We start from the raw sequence: 25,314 nt of genomic DNA, 5'->3' as shown, positions 1-25,314 counted from the left end.
CAGTCTAATGATCTTGGTATCTTCCATACATGGAAAGCCTCAAGATAGCCACCAATTGTTATATAATTGTAACACAACCCAGAACTTTGTTGACCAAACAAGACTTTGTGGTACTATTGTTGGGCTTCTACTCACCCTAGCTGTGTTTGTGCTCTATATTTCAAGGCCAAGATGGCTGTCCCATATGAAGCAGGCAGTGCTGCAGCTTGTTCATAAGATACTCCTTGGGGGATTTTCCAAAGCAGCTTTCGAAAAATAAAATAAAATAAAATCCTGAACAAAAGCATCATGAGCCGTCTGAACTTAATGTATTTTTCAGAGTATAAGACGCACCTTTTTCCCTCAAAAAAGAGGGTGAAAATCTGGGTGCATCTTATACACTGAATGCAGCAGTTTTTGTTTCCCCAAACCCCACCCCCTTTGCAAAAATGGCCCTGCATAACCTTTAGGAGGCTTCCAGAGTGGTCCTGGGAGCTGGGGAGGGCAAAACATTTTGCCCCTGCAGCCCCCGAAGCACTTTATAAGTCTCCTAAAGGCTATGCATGCCCTTTTTTTTTGACAAAAAACAGGCCCGTTCTCACGAAAAACAGGCCGTTTTTGAGAGGTCTGCAGAGTGCAAAAACTTTTTTTTTTAATTTGCCTCTTCAAAATCTTGGTGCGTCTTATAGTCCGGTGCATCTTATACTCCGAAAAATACAGTAGTATTCTTGGAACTTATTTTCTGCAATAAAGGATTTCAGGACACAAGTGACAATCCCAATTAACCAACAGTATGAGATGTAGCACAGTTTAAAAGACAATTTTTCCAAAGATACACAATCTTAAATATGTTGCCACCTTAACCAACAGGACAGAGGAAATTACTTCTGTGCGATCTTACAATTGTAAATAGGTTGATTTTACAAATAGGAAGAACACTCATTTTCTTCTAATTTTTCTATGATAGTAAAAACTCTTTTTCTGTTGGATCAGCTTCCTATCACTTGAGGTTTTGACAAGACGACAAAAGAAATTGTGTTTCTTTTGTTACTCCATATATGCACTCTTCCCATTGTTCTTTCCTCTTTTAAAATTAGGCAAAGTGAGCTAAACTTAATTTTTTGAATATGTAAACAAAATTTACTGAATAAATTATGAGTGATAAATATTCATGTAATCCTCTTTATTCTCTTACATATTTATATTTTTGGTTTTTGAAAATAATTTTAAAAATACCGGAGGGTGGGTATTTTTTTCATACCTTTGGATTTGCAATGCACTCTTCGGCCAGAGCTTTTCCATCAGTCACACCAATGACACAGTCCCCCTGTCCAAAAGCATCATCAGAGAACCATAAGGATGAGAAAAATTGGCACTTTCCCCCTTTTTCCAAGGACTAAAAACATATCTAAACAAGTAGAACATATTTAAAATATCCGTGACCCGACAAATGTGCGCACGACAAAAGCGCACTGACGAAACCGCGGTGAGAAAACCGTGACGTCATCAACACGTCCACAACGCGCCCACAACAACGCACCGACAGAAGTGCGATTTAAGTTAAGGTAAGGGTTAGATTCAGGGTTAGGTTCAGGGTTAGGTTCAGGGTTAGGTTCAGGGTTAGGGTTAGGTTCAGGTTAGGTACAGGGTTAGGTTCAGGGTTAGCTTTAAGGTTAGCTTTAGGGTTTAGGGTTAGGTTTAGGGTTAGGTTTAGGGTTAGGTTCAGGGTTAGGTACAGGGTTAGATTTAGGGTTAGGTTCAGGGTTAGGTTTAGGGTTAGGTTCAGGTTAGGTACAGGGTTAGGTTCAGGGTTAGCTTTAAGGTTAGCTTTAGGGTTTAGGGTTAGGTTTAGGGTTAGGTTTAGGGTTAGGTTCAGGGTTAGGTTCAGGGTTAGGTTTAGGTTTAGGTTTAGGGTTAGGGTTAGGTTCAGGTTAGGTACAGGGTTAGGTTCAGGGTTAGCTTTAAGGTTAGCTTTAGGGTTTAGGGTTAGGTTTAGGGTTAGGTTTAGGGTTAGGTTCAGGGTTAGGTACAGGGTTAGATTTAGGGTTAGGTTCAGGGTTAGCTTTAGGGTTAGGTTTAGGGTTTAGGATTAGGTTTAGGGTTAGGTTTAGAGTTAGGTTTAGGGTTAGGTTTAGAACTCGCGGTTATTACTAGTTTGTTAAGGCGCACTTTTGTTGGCCCGCTGTTGTCGGCGCGTTTCTGTGCTCATTCGTCGGCGTGATTTAGAACTCGTGGTTTTCTCACCACGGTTTCGTCGGCGTGATTTTGTCGAGCGCACATTTTGGAATATTTTGGTGACCCAAAATATCAACATTTTAATCAGCATTTCACTACGTGAATCTTAGATTGGACATATGAATGAATGAATGAATGAATGTTTACAAAATTGTACATTAGAAAGAATCAAGTTATAAACCATTCTGAATGCTATACCATCAGTGTAACGATTTGTCAGACACAGATCTTGGTATCTTCCAAGCATTTCTTCCAAGGAATGCTCCAGAAGCTCTGAGCAAGGTTGATAGTTAAAAATCTTGTTATTGTTGAAAACATTTTGTAGAAAGATTAGTCACAATTTCCCACTTGGCTCCAAATGGATAAAGTTAACCAAGATTTGTAAGCTTTTATTACAGCTACAATGTGGAGTATCTGAAGAATAAGGAATTTTACTTAATTTCATATAAAGGGAATCTCATCAATATTACATAAAACTCTAATGACAGAGTCTCTTGAATATTTCAAAACATTGAAAATGTGAGATTAGAAATTGATGAGCTTCACTGCGACTCTCTGTGGTAAAGAATCCCTTTAAAATTTATTTCAGCTCATCATCAAAGAACTGAACATGAGGATAATCCACAAGTGACACTGTATTTGACTAAAATTGCATTATATTATCTTTCCAGAATTAGTTAATGAAAGTGCAAGCAAAATGACATATATTGCTACTATTGTATAATTGGCAACAAATTCATAAAACTATTTTTGCTCAAAGCCTATTGGGAAGTCAGAAAAGTTGTCCAAAAATACAATAAATAATATTGGTTTCATGTTCATTTTTCTTAAGACATATACAATATGACAATGCTTCAGTTTCTAGAGTTCGTTGCTAGGTTTGCTATTAAAAAAAAACCACGGAAAGATTAATTTTAATTTTTCGTTGGATCAATGGCATTTGGGGAAACTATTGTTGCTGAAAAATTAACACAATAAAGAGTACTAAAAATCTATACTATTATGAATACATTAGTTCAAATCCATTTGGGATATATGAGCAATATTCTTCCTAGTTATTTTCAGAGTGAAAATACTGGGTAAGTCTGTTTTACAATTGGTGCGTTTTTTTAAAGAAATCATGCGCATTTATACATATTCTCTTCTCGTTCTTTTGCTGTCCTAGTTCACAGATTACAACTGTGAGCAACTACTGAAGGAATTTCCATATTCTTTTTTCTTAGGCCAGGAGTACACCAACTTTGCATAACAAGATCACCTTTAAAGCTTATTCCAAATAATCTTCCTTACCTCTTTGAAGTTGGTGACAGCTTTCCCAGTCTCCACCACATCTCCTGAGTATTCCATTCCTAAAACAGAACATCATCTCTATAATAACACAAAGTTATTGCATGAATCATCAGTCAGTTCCACACTAGTTGTCACATCTATCATCAGTTACTTCCCCACTAATAGCAATCACCTTACATGTAGAGTAAAAACGCAGACTTGGTAACAAGGAAAATAAACTTCTTTTCTGTCTAGCAAAAGATTTAAGCCAAAGGAACAGATCTGAATTATAGATGTTTTCAGGAGATGCAAGGACAGCAAGATTAGTATTTTTCTTTGCCTTGTAATATTAAATATACTCTGAGTATCAGCTTTTTCTGGTCAAAATCTTGGTGACTCTTATTTATTTAGCTATCAAATTTATTTGCCACCTATCTTGCAGCTCCAATGATTCTGAGTGGCTTACTGACATATAATTATCTTTGTGGCAGTAAGAAAATGTTATCGCTGTTTCTTACTGAGATGTTTTTCATTTTTCTTATGTAACCTGGGATCCTGGAAGTTCCTGATGGTTTCCCATTCGAATACCAGCCAGGTCCTACTTTGTTGAGTTTTTTAGCTAAAACAAGCCTGGCCAAGTATTGGTATCTGCTGAGACATCTGTCCCATCATCTTTTGGTGACCAATGCATTCAGTTTCGAAATTCAATTTTGAGGCTCCAAATGTGGATTTTAGAGGTCTATCTGACCTAATTTGGAGATATTTTTTTCATATTTCCTCCCAACTGCTACATTTTACTTTATCTCATCTGAAGGGTTCTGGAGAATTTGAAATTTTGCACACATTTATGCCTTTTCTTGACCACTAATGGATTCTACATTATTCCTCCCCCTCTTCCTATATACTGTATGTACAATATGCACACACATACATGTATATATGTATATACACATTGTCTCTCTGTCTCTGTCTCTCTGTGTATCCCATACTAAAACAACTGATATATAATCATTGCAGAGAATTGGCCAGAAGAGGTCACCATGAGCACAATAAAGAATATATTTTTAAATGGAACAAAATATTAATACTATTATCATTTTTTTAATCCTGTTTTTATATTTATCTTTTTTTAAATAAATGTTATTAAGTTTTCAAGAAAATGAAAATCAAGCCCCCAACTAATGCAAAATAGAAAGAACAAAGATAGGGAAAACAAGAGGAAAAACCTTATATGCAGGAAGAAATAAAAAAATAGGAAAAAAAAGAAGCTTCTGATTGCCTCTACAGCAAACATGATTACAAAATTATCTCTTATTCTGTGATTAGAAGGAGCCGAGGTGGCGCAGTGGTTAGGGTGCAGTACTGCAGGCCACTTTCAGCTGACTGTTATCTGCAGTTCAGCAGTTCAAATCTCACCGGCTCAAGGTTGACTCAGCCTTCCATCCTTCCGAGGTGGGTGAAATGAGGACCCAGACTGTGGGGGTGATATGCTGACTCTGTAAACCGCTTAGAGAGGGCTGAAAGCCCTATGAAGCGGTATATAAGTCTAACTGCTATTGCTATTGCTATTATATAAAAAGCTGCTTTTTTCTTTCCTATCATCCATTTTCCCCCTAATCACCAGAACAAATCATGTCTATTTTTCCCCATTTCATGCAACAAGTCTAAAAGAGGTTCCCAACCAACCATAAATATAGATATTGTCTTTTCTATGATCAAGGAAGTTAATTTAGCCATCTCTGCAAGTTCACCAACCATTCCTCCATTGTGGGTAGAGTCGAATGTTTCCACTTTCAAGTCTATATGTAGGTTATCTATATGTATTGGGGTTACATCTTAGATAAAAAAATGTATGTCTGAAATTTGCATAGTCTTCTTACAAAGCAGGGTTCTCATTAAGAAATCTAGGAATATCAAATGGAATAATAATAATAATGTAAGAATGGCAAAGAAAAAGAATAATTATGTGAATGTATATCTATAATCTGTATGTAAGAGAATAAATGACAGTAAAAATATAAAGCATAATATAGGTAAATAATATTTGGTCATAAGTAGCTAAGTTTAAATAAATAAAGAAATGTACATAAAAATGGATAACAAATAAGGAGATTATGAATGAAAGATAGAAATGTATAGTAGGGAAAACACTAACTGCAAAGAAACCGATTCAGAACTGTGGTATGATATACGATGGAACTTATTGTTCCTATGTTGTTTTTAAGTTATGTGTTTGTTTTTGTTGATGTGCTTATGTGTTTAAAATTTTAAAAAAATTATCACGAAAAAAAAAGAAATCTAGGAATAGAAAGGGAATTCATATCAGCTTTCTCCAACATGACACTGTCAGGAGGTTAAACTGCATTTTCTATCACTGGATAAATTTATTCCAATACATCTATTGGAGAAGGCTGATCTAGCAAAGGGTGGAGATTTTGTTTTTATGTTAGGGCTCTTCACAACACAGACACCATGAAAATGTTTTCACTCACCTGGGATGAATGGGAGGGGATGCTGATGTTGGTAAAGACCCTGGCAGGCCAGTATGTCCGCAAAATTGATTCCACAGCAACGGACATGAATTCTGACCTACAAAAAACGACAATCCACATTCCTCACACAACCAGAAAACTCTTTGTGTGGGTAAGAAATATGGGAGAAGGAGACAGGTTAAACATTTAAGTACCATGTTTTCTTCCTCTTTAGAATGAAGCCACAGCGAGTAATCTGATTAACTTGGGAAATGCAACAAATAAAAGAATTATTTTCTATACATGCATATAAGACTAATCTAAGGAATTCTCCTAATATTCCTGGCTGTAGTTTTGTGCAAAGGAAGAAGAGACCAAAGGGGGGGGGGGAGTGGATTCCTCATCTGATCCTGCTTCCTTTCCACAAGGTCTATACATTGATTGCCAGAAAATGAGGGAGAGGGGGAATTGGGTTTTATTGTATGTGTTTTTTGTGTCAGTGTTGCAGAGGTGGGTTCCTACCAGTTCGCACCTATTCGGTAGAACCGGTTCGTCAAATCTACCAAACCGGTTAGAAGAGGTTCCACCAGTGGACCCGGAAAGCAGGCCACACCTACAGAAGAGGTTCCAAAAATTTTTGAAACCCACCATTGCCACACACACACACACACACACACACACACACACACACACACACTGACACAGAGAGAAAGAGAAAGAAAGGAAGGAAGGAAGAAAGAAAGAAAGAAAGAAAGAAAGAAAGAAAGAAAGAAAGAAAATGAGTGAGAGAGAGATGAAAGAAAAAAGAAAAAAGGGACAGAGAGACAAAAGGAAGGAAAGAGAGAGAGAGAGAGAGAGAGAGAGAGAGAGAGAACACATGGCCAGCAAGCCACTCCCACCAGGTCACATGGCTGGCAAGCCACTCCCACAAAGGAGGCCACACCCACAGAGTAGGTTCCAAAAATTTTTGAAACCCACCACTGCAGTGTCGACTCCAGGAAACTGACCATACAAGTATCTGTGGTTTTCTTGGAAATATTTTTGGGAAGTAGACTGCCATTGCCTCTTTCCTGGAGTTGAGAGAGAGTGACTGGTCAACAGTCATCCAGCTGGTGGATGGCTGGTCCATCTTCATGCCTACGATGGACTAGAAATCATGGTCTCCTAGTTTCTAACCAGTACTCCAAACTGGCTGTAAGGCCTGCAATTATATTCCTTTTAGAATTTTGGCCTGCCACACTTTCTCTTATTTCATTATGCTGTTTCATTAGTAGAGTTGATGGGAGGGGGGAATAGACAGGAATAGGATTGTGGAATGTATTGTTTTCATTCTTTACTAGAAGCCAAGGTCATCTTTTGTCTCTGCACTTTTACATCTGACCGGAAGCAGCTGGGTGGAGATGCCAGCGTGGAAGAATAAGATTGGACCATGTGATGGATTGTGGGTGTGGGGATAAGATCATGAACTTTTAACTGGGTGGGATTCTGATGTCATTTCCAGAATTGGGATTAACACAGATGTGCTAAGATGTCTGCTTTATTAAATTGGAACTTTAAGGATCGTTTTGCCTTGGACTCTGATTTAATTCTACATGATACTTGGAACGCTGACACTGGCTCTCTAGAGAATAAACTAGAGGTTGCATAAAGTAATCTGGTGAATAAATAAATACCTGTCCTATCAATTATAGCTAGAAGAAATAGTTTTTACTAAACTGATAAGGAAGTTATTATAATCCCAGTTTCCTCTCAGGCTACATATATACCTTACATTATTCATAAAAATAGGCCTGTTTTCCTGGATTCCTAAAAAGAAGTGCTATGGGTCAGCGTGCTTTGCCAGTCATTCGCAAGATTTGGGCAAAGCAATGCACCCCATCAGGATTAAGCATAATACTATAGGCAGGCCAGTGGTGGGATTCAGCCAGTTCGCACCTATTCGGGACAACGGGTTGGTAACTTTCTAAGTAGTTCAGAAAACCGATTGTTGGAAGAAATCTCCTTTTGTTTTTTTCTACTTTACAGGGCTAATCCTGTAAGGAAGGCAGGAAGGAAACATTCTGGTGTTGTTTCTAGCCTAATCTTTATTGACCTGCTTACAGAAACTGCCTCTCCGGTTAACCCTTATGACATTGTAACAGCTAAGGCGAAGCGCCCATCGACCTGAGTGACCTTGTGTTGGCCACGCCCACCCAGTCACATGACCACCGAGCCCCACCTACCCAGATGGTCATTAGGGCAGAGAACCGGTTGTTAAATTATTTGAATCCCACCACTGAGACAGGCTCAACGTTCCTAGAAGTGAAAAAATATATACCAAGGTCTGAACAAGCTTTTAAATCTGAGGCTAACTACTGTCCTGGGGAAATTTTTTGTTGTTTTATGTTAACCCAATAAAATGTAATAGGGATTCAACTACCACCATTTTTGTTTGCTTCTGCTTTTCAGTAGGACATTAATTTTTTATTGTCTATTAATCATGTTGTCAGCCTTTTTATGGTCTCTTTACGAGCTGTCTAGAGTAGTAGCTGACACTCTGTCTTTTCAAAGCATATCAGTTTTGATTACTGCACTGCAAACATTATACAGCTTCTATGACCTAATCAACAAGAAATCCACAAGTCTGAGAAATGTCAACTCTCTGTGAAAAATCCTCATTTGCATTCTCTTATAATAACCATAGCCTCTTTTCCCATATGCATCACTGCATTTTGAAAACTCCTACCTTAATAACTCAAAACACGATTGAAGAAGACATTCTAATCTTTGTTTTAAAAGTCCAGCCTATGATCAATTTAGCAAGCAAAAATAAATGGGAAATATAATTTATAAATGTAATCATTTTCCCAAGGAGTAGCTAGTAGCAATAATAATAGCAATAACAGTAGACTTATATACCGCTTCATAGGGCTTTCAGCCCTCTCTAAGCGGTTTACAGAGTCAGCATATTGCCCCCAACAACAATCCGGGTCCTCATTTTACCCACCTCGGAAGGATGGAAGGCTGAGTCAACCCTGAGCCGGTGAGATTTGAACCGCTGAACTGCTGATCTAGCAGTCAGCCTGCAGTGCTGCATTTAACCACTGCGCCACCTTGGCTCATCTGCGCCACCTTGGCTCATCATAGTTGTGTTAATCAGCACCTTAAAGACTAACCATAACTCAATAGTTAAAAGCAGAGGTGGGTTCCTGCCAGTTCTAACCTCTTCTATAGAAGAGGCTCCATAAATCTACCGTGCCGTTTAGAAACAGTTCCATTTTTCTCCCCCCGCCCCTCCGCACATCATCAAGATGAAGAGCGAGAGGAGGAATTCTGGGAGTTGAAGTCCACAAGTCTTAAAGCTGTCAAATTTGAACATCCCTGGGGGCGGGGGTTCTAAAGGGTTAGGGGTGCAAGGGTCTTGTAACTTGACAGCTTTAAATCTTGCACATTTCAATGCCAGAGTTCCTGAGTCTACATGACTGGAGGAGGAATTCTGGGAGTTGAAGTCCACAAGTCTTAAAGTTGTCAAGTTTGAACACCCCTGGGAGTTTTTTTCTAAAGGGTAGGGGTGCGAGAGTCTTGTAACTTGACAGCTTTAAGACTTGCGTGCTTCAAATGCCAGAGTTTCTGAGCCAACATTTTGGTTGCTAAGCAAGAGCGTTGTTAAGTGAGTTTCACCACATTTTACAAGTTGGCCATGCCCACCCAGTCACGTGATGGCCAAGCCACTCCCACCAGTCACATGGTCTTCAAGCCACTCCTACCCGGTCACGTGGCCAGCAAGCCACTCCCACAAAGCAGGCCACACCTACAGAAGAGGTTCTAAAAAAATTTGAAACCCACCACTGGTTAATAGCCTTCACAGATCATATTCCTCACCTTCAGATGCAGTGAGTAAATGCTGCCAGAAACTCATTTTTGGGAAGATAATAACGAGAGGAGAGGATGGTTTGTCTTTGTTTCAAATAACATACATGACCCCTAGTTATTTCAAACACCAAGGAAAAACTAATATCTGTTCTTTCAAAGCTTCAAAACGTTTTCCCAAATTTGTGAGGAAATGTGTCACAGCAGTTATGGTTCACAAGACTGGCCAATTTTATTTTGTCTTTACGAAAATAAGGTTATTTCTCTCTTTCTCTCCCTCAACCTATATTTCATGCTTTCCGGTTACAAGATCACTTTTCTGCCATACGTAGCAAGCAGATATAGTACGTTATGGCTTCTGGTTGTCAAGTAATGCTAAAGCAAACAATATTTATTGTATTGATACACAGATGTCAGAGTCATTGATATGGGATCCTTGATGTTCTATAAATTTGGTTCTTTTCTAGCAGATGTTTCATTATCCAACTAGGTAATATCATCAGTGCTAGAAGGGAGTGGGATTTACTCTTATTTTATATACTAGTGGCTTGCCATGTCAATGTTGCTGGGAGTGGTTCTTGGTGGTTCCTTAATCAGGCTGTTGTTTACTATTAGCTTGTTTATTTGAGTTGTCAGAGAGCACCAAGAACCTAACAATTCAATCCTGAACTATAAATGCTCTCTTCCATTAGAGTCACTGGTTTTCATTAACAACAGGGAATAAAAGGACTATTATTTTCTTAGTCTGTTTTAAGTGTTGCCTTTTCCCATAGTTTAGTTTAGTTTAGGTTTATTTGTATGCCGCCCTTCTCCAGGAGGGACTCAGAGCGGCGAACAACTCAAAGGGGAAAGGGAACATAAACAACAGTACATATAATTAAAATACACGAAAATCACACAGCCATACCAGTCGAGAGGGGAGGGGAACTCATCAACCCCAGGCCTGCCGGCACAGCCAGGTTTTGACGGCTTTCCGGAAGGCCTGGAGAGAGGTGAGGGTCCGGATCTCCGCGGGGAGTTCATTCCAAAGGGCCGGAGCTGCTACAGAGAAGGCCCTCCCCCGGGTAGTAGCCAGATGGCATTGGCTGGTGGACGGAACCCGGAGGAGGCCTACAAATGCTCTTTCCAGGTGCCTGAATTATCTACAAGCAACCTAGCAAGAATATCTTAAGATGCTTCAGAAGAACTGGCTCTTTTGTCCCAACTAACGATGCACTATCAGGTAGTTCTTGCCAATTAATGGGTTCACCAACAAATGTGCGCTCGACAAAAGCATGCCGACAAAACCGCGGTGAGAAAACCGCAAGGTCAAAATCACACCGGCGAATGCGCACAGAAGCGCGCCGACAAATGCGCGCCGACAAATGCGCGCCATCAAAAAACAACGAAAACCACGTAATAACCCTAACCCTTACCTTAAATCGCGCTTTTGTCGGTGCGGTTTTGTCAGCACGGTTTTGTTGGCGCGTTGTGGGCGCGTTTATGACGTCGCGGTTTTCTCACCGCGGTTTTGTCGGCACGCTATTGTCGTGTGCACATTTGTCGGGTCACGCCAATAATGGTAGTTGGGACTGGCAACTCTGTTACTAAGTGATATGATGGCTAGGCTTGATGTCCGATGACTGTGCCAACATACACTGGCTATTCCAGTTGTGATTGTTAAGAAAGTCCTGCACAGTCATTAGGTGGGACAATACATGATCACTATTTGTGACCTTCTGCCAGCTTCCTCACTGACTTTGCTTGTCAGATTGAAGCCCACAAATGGCCACATCATGAGCGCAAGACATTGTGGCTGTCATAACTGCTAGCTGGTTGCGCAGAATCCAAATTATGATCATGTGGCTGTAGGGATGCTGCAACAGCCACCGCTTCAAGGATTGGTCATAAGTCTCTTGTACAGTGCTGTTGTAACTCTGAACAGTTGCTGAACAAGTGATTGTTACCTGTAAATCACTAGGCTAAAAACTATTTGCTTAAATTAGTAAATTCTTTTTAAAACTGCAGCAATAGTACAATTTTCTTTCAACCATTTTGTTGGGCTTCCTTTCCAGAGGCCCTTTAAGAAATGACAAATTAATCACATTATTTACTAAAGCCAGATGGATAGTTTATACCAGTGGTGGGTTTCAACTGGTCCGTGCGGACCAGTTGGTCAGTGAACCCGGAAGTAAGTAACTTCCGGGAACGCCGAAGGGCCCACCCGCCCGCCCGCGCTCCTTACTGGTCTTTGAAGGCTTCTGCGCTTCCACACAGGTGCATGGCACATACAGCGCCTGCGCGATTCTCCGCGAGCAGTTGGAGCATCACGCAGGCGCTAAGACGCATGTGTGAACTGCGTGCGTGCACGAGGACGCCGCCGGCCCCGTTCCAACCATACCATTTGGAACGGGATGAGCAACCCACCACTGGTTTATACCTACCGTAGGAAACGGGCCATGAGACAAGATGATAAAAATCCAAGGGGGAAAAAAAGAAAGAAAAGGGTATAGCTATATTCATTCAACATCTGTAGCAAGTTAGTCTTAAATGGAAAATAGGTGTAGTCCAATTACATCCCACGGCTTTGAACTGTATTCAAAGAGTCCAATTTGGATTCCTCTCAAAAGTCTGATCAGAGAAAGAAAGAGAAGCCTTAATACGGATACGGATTACTTTATTTATATGCCGCCCTTTTCCCTGGGGGGACTCAGGGCGGCTCACAATCCAAGGGGGAGGGGAGTACAAGACAAAAATACACACATAAAACAGTACATCATTAAAAAAACGCAACAGTCATACTATTCGGGTGGGGTTGAAATCTTAGCCCCAGGCTTGTCGGGACAGCCAGGTTTTAAGGGCTATGCGGAAGGTCTGGAGGGTGGTGCGGGTACGAATCTCCACGGGGAGATCTTTCCAAAGGGTCGGAGCAGCCACCGAGAAGGCTCTCCTCCGGGTAGTCGCCAGTCGACATTGACCGGCTGATGGAATTCGGAGGAGGCCTAATCTATGGGATCTTATTGGCCTAGTGGAGGTAATTGGCAGTAGGCGGTCTCTCAAGTGAACTTACCAGAGATCTGAATGTAATCTTTCCAATGGCCTGCATTGAAAAGGCCGAAGACCCGATCTGTTTTAAGCAAACACTCGCGGTAATATAAATCCTACAAATAAAACCATCTTCATTCATCATGCAGGAGAACTTTCGACCCTAGTATTGTTCCTCGCTTACCTCGTGCGACTGAAGCAAAGCAGATGGGACGTCCCTGACGACCAATGGCTTTTTCAGTTCAGTGCACAGTACGGCTCGATAGGTCCTCTGGAACTGCAGGAAGACAATGTTGCCTGGAGAAACGGGGTCCCATGATTTAGAGCCAAAAATATTCTTCCTGTAAAAAAGAGACGCCATGGGTTTAGGTTTCGTTTTATTTATATGCCGCCCTATTCCCAGCGGGACTCAGGGCGGCTCACAAACCCAAGGGGGGAAGGGAAACACAAAAACTACAAATACAAGCATTTAAAAACAACCAACAGCCACACGATTCGAGAGGGGAAGGGAACTCATCGACCCCAGGCCTGCCGACACAGCCAGGTTTTAACGGCTTTTCGGAAGGCCTGGAGAGAGGTGAGGGTCCGGATCTCTGCGGGGAGTTCGTTCCAAAGGGCCGGAGCTGCCACAGAGAAGGCCCTCCCCCGGGTGGTAGCCAGATGGCATTGGCTGGTAGACGGAACCCGGAGGAGGCCGACCCTGTGCGATCTAATGGGTCTTTGGGATGCCATGGAGGCATCATAAGGTAGAATTGCTCGTACGCCTTTGATTGTCAGTTGGTAACCAAGTTAAACTCAGAGTGATGGTGATGGTCTCTAGAAAATATATTTTGCCACTTTCAGGTACACCAATGGGGCACCACAATTTTCATTAGTTTGAGGAAAACTCTTCCAGCTGGAGACCCCTAAGCATCTTACACATACATTGTATGTAATAAACGGATCTATCCCTCTCTCCAGTCAGTTTGGTTATTTCATATTGATAGACTATAAAACCTGATTTGCAAATTGTTTCTGTGGACTAGAGGTAAACAATCAGCTTACTCGTGTTTTTTTTTAACCTTCTTATTTAAATAAAATTTCTTTTCAGTAGTCTGATATTTGCAAATGCAAATGATCGTATGATCCATTTGTTATCATTGCAAACTTGTGCAATAAAGGTTTGATCTCAGGAACATTAACGTTGAAGTCACCTAAATGTGATTTGAGGTCTGCTCCGCATCTTCCCAATGAAACCACCAGTGGTGGGTTTCAAAATTGTTCGAACCTACTCTGTGGGTGTGGCCTCCTTTGTGAGAGGGGCTTGCTGCCCATGTGACCGGATGGGAGTGGCTTGCCGTCCATGTGACCGGATATGAAGATGCCGACGACACTTGTCAGAACCACCTTAAATTACCTCACACACAGCACTGGCATGCATAAGAATATGATGCAAACTTCTTTTTTAAAAGGCATCTTTGGTTTGCGTTAAAACAACTTCAACACACGCAATGTTCTGATTGCACCACAAACGCAGTAGTCATCCTTACCTTTCACAGAGGCACTGAGTTTTATAAATATGAGCATGATAGTGTAGAATAATCATATCCAAGGACCAGTGGTGGGTTTCAAAACATTTTGGAACCTCTTCTGTAGGTGTGGCCTGCTTTCCGGGTCCACTGGTGGAACCTCTTCTAACCGGTTCGGTAGATTTGACGAACCGGTTCTACCAAATAGGTGCGAACTGGTAGGAACCCACCTCTGGAAACCACATAGGGCTGCAGTCTACAACAGAAGTCCCCAACCCTCGGTCTGCGGCATGTCAGAAACCGGGCCACACATATAAAGTCCCCTCCAGTCTACAGAAAAACCTTTATCCATGGAACTGGTCCCTGGAGCCCAAAAACGTGGGGCCATTGGTCTACAGGACAGTTATATGCGAAGTATTATCACCAGTTTTGCTTATCGCCAATGGTTAAGGCACTAAATAAGTTCTAGTCTTGCCTTAGGTAGAAAGCCAGCTGGGTGACCATGGACCAGTCATTATCTGTCAGCCCTAGGAAGAAGACTATGGTAAATTACAGGTAGTCCTCAACTTACAACAATTCATTTAGTGACCATTCAAAGTTATAACAGCACTGGAAAAAGTGAGTTATGACCATTGTTCACAGTTACAACTTTTGCAGCATGATCAAAATTCAAATGCTTGGCAACTGGTTCATATTTATCATGACCCGTCAAAACCGCGTTCCACAAAAGCGCGGTCGACGAAAGCGCGTATGTGACGTCATCACAGCACGACGAAAAAGATCAAAAAATTGAAATAAAAATTAAATTACAGCAAGCCGATTCACATAAAGGTAAGGGTTAGGTTTAGGGTTAGGGTTAGGGTTAGGTTTAGAGCGTTAGCGTTACGTTTAGCGTTAGGTTAAGGGTTAGCGTTAGGTTTTTCGTTAGGTTTAGGGTTAGGTTTAGGTTTGGGGGGGTTAGGGTAAGGTTTTCGCTTTATTTTTACATTTTTCGATCTTTTTCGTCACGCTGTGATGACGTCACATACGCGCTTTCGTCGACCGCGCTTTTGTCTACCGCGGTTTTGTGGTGGAACCCATATTTATGACAGTTGCTGTGTCACATGATTACTCTGTGACCTTCTGATAAGCAAAGTCAATACGGAAACCAGGTTCACTTAATAATCGGGTTACTAACAACTGCAGTGATTCACTTAACAACTGTGGCAAGAAATGTTGCAAAATGGGGCAAGACTCACTTAACAAATATCTCAATTAACAACAGAAACTTTGGGCTCAATTGTGGTTGTAAATCAAGGACTACCTGTATTTCTGAAACACCTTGCCAAGAAAACTATAGGGACTTGTCAAGGGAGTCTTAAAAGCATTACAGAAACCCTTCCCCCAAATCTCCCCATTGCTCGGTCTCCAGGTTCTCCAGACTAAATGTATCTAGCAATTTCAATCCTCCCACATAAAATTGATTTTCCAGGTCACTGCTCATCCCAGTTTCTTTTCAATGAATGCTTTCTCATTCATTTACAGCCTTCCTAATATGAAACAAAAGCATATGGACATGTTGAACGCCTTCAAGAAGAGGTACCCTTTTGTCTTCCCTGAATGTGCACAGAGATAACAATGCAATAGAATGTATATGGAGATCAGATTAAGGATATCACAGTGGTGTTCTGTCTCATTCTCTCCTGGATGCCTTTGACTCAGAATACTTATTCATTCCATTCAACATACAATGAGTAAGTATTTATACCTATTTGGAATTTGCTAAATGATAATTTATTGCAGCTAAAGCTTTTGTCTCTCAATGTCCCTTAGGTTTCTGTTCTGATCCCCTCTTCCTCCGTCCAGTAACGAAAGCCGAGACAAGCGTAAAAATGGAATGTCCTTTAATAACAAGACCAAAATCTTGGTGTCTGAAAGCCAAATAAACAAACAGATAAGGACCTTGGCAGCAAGTCCGACAAACCTTGGCAGCAATTCAGACAAACTCTGGTAGCAATCCATCCTGCCAAGTTCGTTTCTCTTTAGTCCAAGCGTTGACTTCTGCAAGAAGGGCGTGGCACAAGCAGTCTCTTTTATAGTCTGGAGAGGAGCTTAATGACCATCAGCTGAGCGTAATTACCTCCTGTAATTACGTAGTTGTTCTTGACGCCGAGTAGCCCTTCGACGGCGTGCATCCCGGAACAACTCACTGTTGATTTCTGGATCACTCTCCCTTGTCTCCTCCCCACTGATCCAATGCTCAGGTGCCACCTGGTGGCCAACCAGTCTCTCTGTGCCCTACTTGGAGTCGGAACCCTGTCCAGGGTCCTCCACATCCTCCAGGGCCGACTCATAGTGCCCCTCGCTGTCGGAGTCTGGTGGCAGCTCCAACGGCTTCTGCCGGGCCACAACAGGTTTCCTAACTAAGTATGGTAATACTAGCAGCAACTATCTTCTTTACTTTGTGAATTCAATTTTTCTCCAATTTTATTGTTGAAAACTCACCTACTTCAAATGATGTCATCATCCCAGAACAATGTTTTTATTTAAGAAAATACCTTGTAGCCCATTAAAATATTGTAACTATGTTCATCTGTGAAGTACACAAAGCCTTTCTGTTTTAGTTTTCTAAAAAGATAAATAATCAGATTATAAAAATCTCTTAATGGGAATTCAAATTTCTCAAGTCTGGAAGTCTCCCGACCTCCATAAAATAGGATTGCAGAAAATGAATTGTTTTTAATCTTTAAGAAGCTGGCAAAAAAAATCCAGACTTTTGGTATATATCCCAAAGGTCTTGCAGTAAGCTCGTTCTGTAAATCATTTTTAAGATTTCAAAGCTTCTTAAGTGCTAAATAATAAATGTTTCATCTAATTTTGAAAGCAATGTCTCATTTCTGAATTGGTTTCTCCGTTTTTGAATTTGTCTCTTTAATAGGTAAATATCCATTTAGAAATGTGGCTGAATTTGGCTCTCAGTGCACAGCCTGAGATCACATTTACGGTAATTAGTTTTAAGGCATTATGTAATGCCACACACCTACACATAACACAAAATCCTCCAGTTTTCCCAAAGGCATACAAGTCTGAACTAGCCGCACAAGCATTCAGGCACAGGACACGATTAATGGCAACATTCCCTTCCAGATATACCACATATCTTCTAGCATGTATGACTTTGCCAGATAGAAGTTCAAGGATATCTACGAGACCGTCTTCTGCTGCACACCTCCCTAAGACCGATAAGATCGCACAGGGTGGGCCTTCTCCAGGTGCCATCAGCTAGACAATGTCGGCTGGCGGAGCCTCGGAGGAGGGCCTTCTCTGTTGCCACTCCGGCCCTATGGAATGAACTACCCCCAGAGATCCGGACCCTACCCACTCTCATGGCCTTCCGAAAAGCGATTAAAACCTGGCTATTCCGGCAGGCCTGGGGCTGTTGACCTTTTGACCGAGGTCCAGCCCCGCTTAGACTGGGTGCATGTTGTGTTTCTTTTAATCTGTTCTCTTCTTTTTGTCTTTTTATCTTTTTCTTGAAATTTTATTTCTGTAAGCCGCCCGGAGTCCTTCGGGATTGGGCGGCCTATAAATTTAATAAATAGAAATAGAATAGAAGGGAAGATAAGGCTAGGTCCAACTTACAAAAACAAAATAGCCATCCCAGAGAACCATATTGCAACTCATTAACCAAGCAGTTGAAATAGGAATAGGGTAAATGAAAAACTACGAGTATCTCATGCAAAAAAAAACTCCATAGAGTAATTTGTCTCAGGCGAGCATAGTTTTTTTTAATCATGAATATGCCTGTAAGGTTCCATTTTGTGCACCCAGCCTGCCCATTAAGAAATGGCAAAAGCTGTTTTTTAGTTGGTGGTTTTCATTACATTGACCTTCACAAACCAGATGGATTACAATCTGCAGAACAACGAACCCAAATTTGAATATGCTGCCAAGGAATGGGCCAGGTCAGCAGCTGGCAGCCTTATGCTAATTCTAGGTAAAGGTTCCTCTCGCATATATGTGCTAGTCATTCTTGACTCTATGGGGTGGTGCTCATCTGTTTCAAAGCCATAGAGCAGTGCTGGCAAATCTTTTTGGCACAGAATGCTGAAACGGGAGTACACACCCGGGTGGGAGGAGGTAGTACCGGAAACCGGAAGAGCAGCTACCTGGCACGCACTCGTGGGAACGCCGGAAACCAGAAGAGCAGCTCCCTACTACCCATGCGCACGCCGGGAAACCAAGCTTCCGGCTTCTGGTGTGCGCATGAGTGCCAGTTACTTGATTTCCAGTTTCTGGCATGCATGTGGGTTCCACCACAAAACCGTGTTCGACTAAAGGGCGCTCGACGAAACCGCGTAGCTGACGTCATCACAAGGCGACAACAGCGCGGAGACAGAAGCACGCTGTAAACGCTAAACCTAAAATTAACTCCTAAACCTAACCCTAACCCCCCTAAACCTAATCCTAAACCTAACCCTAACCCTAACCCTTAACCTAACCCTTAACCTAACCCTAACCTAACCCTAAACCTAATCCTAACCCTTAACCTAACCCTAAACCTAATCCTAACCCTTAACCTAACCCTAACCCTAACCCTTAACCTAACCCTAAACCTAACCCTAACCCTAAACCTAACCCTAACCCTAAACCTAACCCTAACCCTAAACCTAACCCTTACCTTAACTTGAATCGGCTTGCTTTCAAAGCGCTATTTAAAGTGCCCTTCTTTCTCCGCGCTCGCTGTTGTCGCCCTGTTGATGACGTCAGCGACGCGGTTTAATTGGGCGCGCTTTAGTTGAGCGCGGTATGTCGTGCCATGAGCATGTGAGCATAAAGACCAGCTAGCTGGCATGCATGCGCACACTGGAAACCAGAAGCTCAGTTTACAGTGTGTGCATGCTCACCAAAAGCAGAAAAGCTGCTTTTCTGGTTTCCAGCACTCCTGCATGTGCGAAGACAAGCTGGACTTGTGCATGTATGCACCAGAACCGGGAAGAGCAATGGGCAACGGTTGATGTGCCCGGAGAGATGGCTGTGCATGCCACTTCCAGCACATGTGCCATAGGTTCGCCATCATGACTGTAGAGCCAACGCTGTCTGAAGACGCCTCCAGGGTCATGTGGCTGGCATGACTAAATGCCGAAGGCGCACAGAATGCTGTTACCTTCCCAACAAGGGAAGTTCCTATTTTTCTACTTGCATTTTTACACGCTTTCGAACTGCTAGGTTGGCAGAAGCTGGGACAAGTAACGGGGGCTCACTCCATTATGCAGCGCTAGGGATTCGAACCACCAAACTGCTGAACTTTCTGATCGACAAGCTCAACGTCTTAGCCACTGAGCCACACTGCTAATTCTAGTGTGCTAAATAATGAAAGGGAGAGCTAAAAAGACAGCTAAAAAGACTGCACAGGCTGCATTGACCTAATTTATTCAGTATTTTGTATGTGTGCAATCCCATTCAGTTCTTACTGACCAGTTTCTTAAGAGGAATTGAGTACATCATAACTGGGGAATCTAGATATCAAACTTTGCACAATTTGCATTTCTCTTTTGCTGATCCTGTAGCAAATGATTAAGTTATTCAAGAGGAAGAAGAGAAATGTTGCATTGAAAAAGAAATAGGGAAGCAATGGAATCCAGGAGAGTTGCAAGTAGAGAGGGCCAAGGCAGGAAAAAACAAAACCACATTGGAAAAATGTAGAAAATGTAGTACAAAAGCTTGAAGAGAGAGCCTGAGCTAGGATGAAAAAAACCCGGCTGAGGAAATGCTGGAAGCCCAGAAGCACCCATGAACTTGAATACACTAAGGTTAGCTGGGGACATATGAATGACGAAAGGGGGATTGAGTTCTCATGTAGTGGGAAGCCACAGCTTTGGTAAAAGGGCCAGCCAAGCAGCAGATACAAAGTGAGGCAGAGCGTTAATACCATTTGCTAATCAGTAGCTAGCTAGCAGCAGGAAGAAACATGGCACACCTTTAATAGTTATCTATCTATCTATCTATCTATCTATCTATCTATCTATCTATCTATCCATCTATCTATCATCTATCTATCATCTACCATCTATCTATCTATCAACTAATCTATCTATCTATCTATCTATCTATCTATCTATCTATCAATCATCTATCTATCCATCTATCTATCTATCATCTACCATCTATCTATCTATCAACTAATCTATCATCTATCTATCTATCTATCTATCCATCCATCCATCCATCTATCTATCATCTACCATCTATCAACTAATCTATCTATCATCTATCAACTAATCTATCTATCTATCTATCTATCTATCTATCTATCAACTATATCTATCTATCGATATATCAATCAACTAATCTATTGATCTATCAACTAATCTATCAACTAATCTATCTATCATCTATCTATCATCTACCATCTATCTATCTATCAACTAATCTATCTATCTATCTATCTATCTATCTATCATCTACTAATCTATCTATCTATCAACTAATCTATCTATCAACTAATCTATCTATCTATCATCTATCTATCTATCTACTAATCTATCATCTATTTATCTATCATCTATCAATCTATCTATCTACTAATCTAGCTATCATCTATCTATTTATCATCTACCATCTATCTATCTATCTATCTATCTATCTATCTATCTATCTATCTATCTATCTATCTATCTATCAACTAATCTATCTATCTATCTATCTATCTATCTATCTATCTATCTATCTATCTATCATCAATCTATCTATCTATCATCAATCAACTAATCTATCTATCATCTATCTATCTATCTATCTATCTATCTATCTATCTATCTATCTATCATCTATCAACTAATCTATCTATCGTCCGTCTGTCTGTCTACCTATCTACCTACCTACCTATCATCTATCCATCTAATTGTCCGGATTCCAATTGCTACTTGGAACGGAGTGAAGCCGCATGTATAGAGGTGGCAGACAGAAGGTTCCTTACAAAAAAATATCTCAGGGTAGGGCCGTGAATGGGGAGGTTGGATCAAAATAGAAAATGGCGAATATTTCAAAGGGCGAAAAGTGTCCGTTCATTCAGTACTGCCGAACATGCCGCAGAGCCGGCTAACGTTTTTGGTGTGCGGCATTCATGTTAAAAACCCACCCCGCGTCTCCTTCCCTACGAGTTGATCTCCCGGAATTCAAGGCTTTGCTTCTCAAACGGGCAGGCTTAGCTGCAGGCAATCCATTCTCCTTTTAATCCACGGAGATCAGCGGGGCAACAAAACCAGGCGAGGAACCAAAGTGGGGTTAACAGAAAGGGACAGCTGGGATCCTCCTTTCGCAAACGGGAAGCAAAACTCGATCTTCCAATGGCCAAAGTGGGAAAGGAGGTTGGCTTGTAAGGTTGGAAGAAGGGAGGGAGGCGGGTGGGAAGGCATTGGGGAAAGAGGGCGATTCCAATAAGCAAAAAAAAACCCCGCACCTTGGGCTCGCCAACCGGGAAGCGCTTCTAGCGGCCAGGCACCAACGCAGCCACAAGCCTCCGCTCCCCATCGCCAGGCCGCCCGGGGAAGGCAACTCGACCGTCGCGGGCGGCGCTTGGCTTCCGCATTCGTTTCACCCCAGTCAGATCAATTAGCGTAGGCTTCGTCCTCACCTCTCCCGGGAAGTTTCCGCCCATCCAATGAACTTCTTAGCCCAATGGGGACAAAGGGAACCTTCCCCGCCTGTCTTACGCCGGGTTTATTGCCAGGAACGAGGCGACCCGTCAAAAACCGCCCGGTTTGGACGGCTCAAATGGCCCGTGAAAGATGGAGAGGAGAGGAAAACCCCATTCACGCCCCGCTGCGCTTCCCTAGGTCGCAATTAATGGAGAGAACGAAGCTTCACTCCTGTTTCCGCTTGACCAGCAGAGGAGCTGTGACGGACAGCCCGAGAGGGATTCCGGCTCACGCAGCAGAACGGAGCGGACCGTGTGTGGGAACTTGAGTGGACCCCCCCCCCCACCCGCCTAGATCCGAGTCCGTGGTGTAAGTCAGTTGCAGGAAAGGAAGAGGAAGGGTAGCGACTACAACACAACTTTATTGTTCGTTGTGTTGCAACAGTTGCAAGCTACTGTAGGAAGTTATCAGCCCAGCCCTCTCCCAGAAAAATGAAATATCCTAGGAAATATTGAAAAGGGCAGAATATTTCTCTGGATGTGAAAAGAAAAAAGCATGTTTTAAAAGACAGAATAGTTGCCTGTAGCTTCCTGCCCATTCCCTCTTTGTCAATGGGCCATTAAGAAGGCCAAGCTGGTCCCTTTACATAATAAAGACTTCTCCACTTCAGTTCCAGGGGGGGTGGGATTAAAGAATGATAATATTGGCCCCAACTGACCACATGGCATCTGAGAACTCAACCAAACCTGGATTCAAAACGCAGCCTAGAATCAGACCGAGATTTTGTAGGAAGTTATCACCCAGCCCTCTCCCAGAAAAATGAAGTATCCTCGGAAATATTGAAAAGGCAGAATATTTCTCTGGATGGGAAAAGGAAGAAACGTGTTTTAAAAGACAGAATAGCTGCCTGCAACTTCCTGCCCTTCCCCACTTTGTCAATGAGCCATTAAAGCCTGAGCTAGTCCACTTTGCATAATAAAGAGTTCTCCCCTTCAGCTCCAGGGTGATGGGATTAAGGCATGGTAATATTGGCCCTTCTACCCAACTGGCCACATGGCATCTGAGAACTCAACCGAACCTGGATTCAAAACGCAGCCTAGAGAGTTGCCCCTGCATGGGCCCACGGGAGTCTGACAACCAATCAGAATACAAGATCAAGATCAAAGGCCAGAGAGGGCATAAAACCAGGGACTCAGCTTCTCTTCCTTCCTTGCCTTCCCTTCTCTTCCTCACCAACATTGAAGCATGTGATCCCCTTTTCTGTTCAGGGCTCAAGCCATGTGGTCCTCTCCACCAATAAACCATCTTTCCAAGCAGCCTCCATGTCTCCAGTGTCTTTTTCCCCACTTGGAGCTGAACCCAGAAGGACATTTCTTCCAACACTACATTCCAATTACAGTAATCACATGCAAAAAATACCTTGAAAGTAACACAATAGCACTGTGCTATTGCACTGTGGAGGGCAATTCCCTTGCACTTTTACTACTGGTTATGATGAATGGGGTGGATGGCTATTGGAGTTCAAAATATTAATAGTATTCCTATTTCTGGCATCTGATATAAACAAACTTGCCTTCTGCAATGGGATGCTTTTTGGATGTTTTTTTTCCACTTCCCAATCATAGATAGCCCTGGGATTGACTGATTCATTACTATGACTACAATTAGTTACAAAAAAGACCCCAATAATTATCAATGGAAAATGTTTCATTAAAATTGTTAGAACCGAAATCTTCATTTCTAGTGGTTTCCTTCTTCATTCCACCAAGACCTCACCTCTATTACATTTTTCCAGGAATATTAATTTATTATATTTATTAACTGGATAAATTTACTAATTCATTAAGGAGTAGAGATGTGCTTATTTTTGAAAATGGTCAAGCCTTTTCATTTTCATAAGAGAAGCAAACCACTAAAAACACAGGGCTGCTTTATATAGATCTTTCTTTTTGTAACATTTTGTAGGTTGTGATTCTACATATTCATATATAGAAGTGCTTTAAAAAGGGAAAAAGCCTCACACTCCTGTGAACAAGCTTGTGAGAGATTTTAGTTGTGAAAATAGGAGGGAAATGAATGATCGATTCTAGGTCACATTAAAAGTCACTTTTTTTTCCTGGAAAAGGATAAATGCTAACCAGATTTCATTTGTGCTGCTTGTCTCTCCTTGAATGTAGATAGAGTGAAAAATGTTTTATACGCTTGGTCTATATACAAAACACATGTTCTAAGTCTCTTTTTATAATGGTAGACAAATTGAGGAATCCAAGTCAGTTTAACATCAGGTTAAGTTGGTATCCTTCTCATGAGACCTGACAACTTAAGGTTTCTTAAAAATATTCCACATTAAATCCTTTTCAAAATATATTTCAGTTTCTTACCGCTGTGATCTGATTTTTTTTCCCAAACAGGATGGGTTTTGGGAAGTCAGAAAAGAACAACACTCAGTCCAATGAGACAAACATTGCTCCATTCCTTGGAAGCTACGGAAAACAATGTGCTTTTGTTCATCTGAGAGGCAGTTTTCTCCAACCTCATGTTCTCCAAATGGATTGGACCAACTTCCTTAAGTCCTTGGGAAGATTTTTATGAAATCTAGCAACGCTTATGCTATGGTCATTCAAGGCCATTTGAATTCATAGATGTGTTGTTTCAATGTAACCTTTTCAGAAAATTCTACGTTATCAGTTTTTAAACATTTTCAATTCACTAACCTCTGGAGTTTTAATCAGTGATAAATTACAAATGGGAAATTGCAACAAGCATAATAGTCTTCTCTAACTTATAAGAACATGTAATCTAAAGGATATTGACTAGACATCCAATTGCAAATGGAATAGAAGTGTAAGCCTAATGTTTGGATTAGAATCTTCAACTTTTTACCATTCAATGTTTATTTCAAAGAAGGCATTGAAAGAATTTAGTTTATATAAAACTGTATATATTGTTAGAGTTGATCCATAGACAGTTGTTCAGTTATTCCATGCAAGACCAAGAAATAATTGCATCTAGCTTTCTATTAGTTGCCTGTACCAAAAATAAAGACACTTTAAAAATGAACTCAGTCTGGTGCCTATGTGGGCGTATCCACTCACAGCAAAAGTGATTTGATAATATCACTAATATCTTTTGGGGGGGATTTTTTTAAAAAAATTCCTTTTCTGGCCCAGAGACAATTCATTGGTGATTTCCTATCCAAATACTATTTAGGTGCAATCCTATTTATTTTCCGACCCTAGACAAAGTCTGCCTTTATTAGGCCTGAACAAACTATATCAGAAAAGGCAGAAATCAGTATACACAAAACAAATACGGGACTAAGAAATTCCAGATAGCCTATGCTTAAGATTAGGAATAATC

The 25,314-nt window shown here is 41.4% G+C and overlaps 1 protein-coding gene across 1 annotated transcript in view; it reads right to left on the bottom strand.

Moving 5' to 3' along the window:
* Positions 1–21,979, bottom strand: part of LOC116515093 (quinone oxidoreductase-like protein 2) — a 32,858-nt gene extending 10,879 nt beyond the window's left edge. The window contains exons 1-6 of the mRNA XM_032226993.1: positions 21,777–21,979; positions 13,012–13,168; positions 5,976–6,072; positions 3,505–3,563; positions 1,241–1,306; positions 136–245 (exon numbers count right to left, since the gene is read on the bottom strand). Coding sequence (XP_032082884.1) covers positions 136–245; positions 1,241–1,306; positions 3,505–3,563; positions 5,976–6,072; positions 13,012–13,168; positions 21,777–21,847 — 560 coding nt within the window. The 5' untranslated portion in view covers positions 21,848–21,979. The remainder of the gene's footprint in view (positions 1–135; positions 246–1,240; positions 1,307–3,504; positions 3,564–5,975; positions 6,073–13,011; positions 13,169–21,776) is intronic.
* Positions 21,980–25,314: the final 3,335 nt, after the last annotated feature.

The sequence above is a fragment of the Thamnophis elegans genome, chromosome 11 (assembly GCF_009769535.1).
Source record: "Thamnophis elegans isolate rThaEle1 chromosome 11, rThaEle1.pri, whole genome shotgun sequence".
In the NCBI taxonomy this organism is placed as follows: Eukaryota; Metazoa; Chordata; class Lepidosauria; order Squamata; family Colubridae; genus Thamnophis; species Thamnophis elegans.
This window is presented reverse-complemented; position numbering and strand designations above follow the sequence as displayed.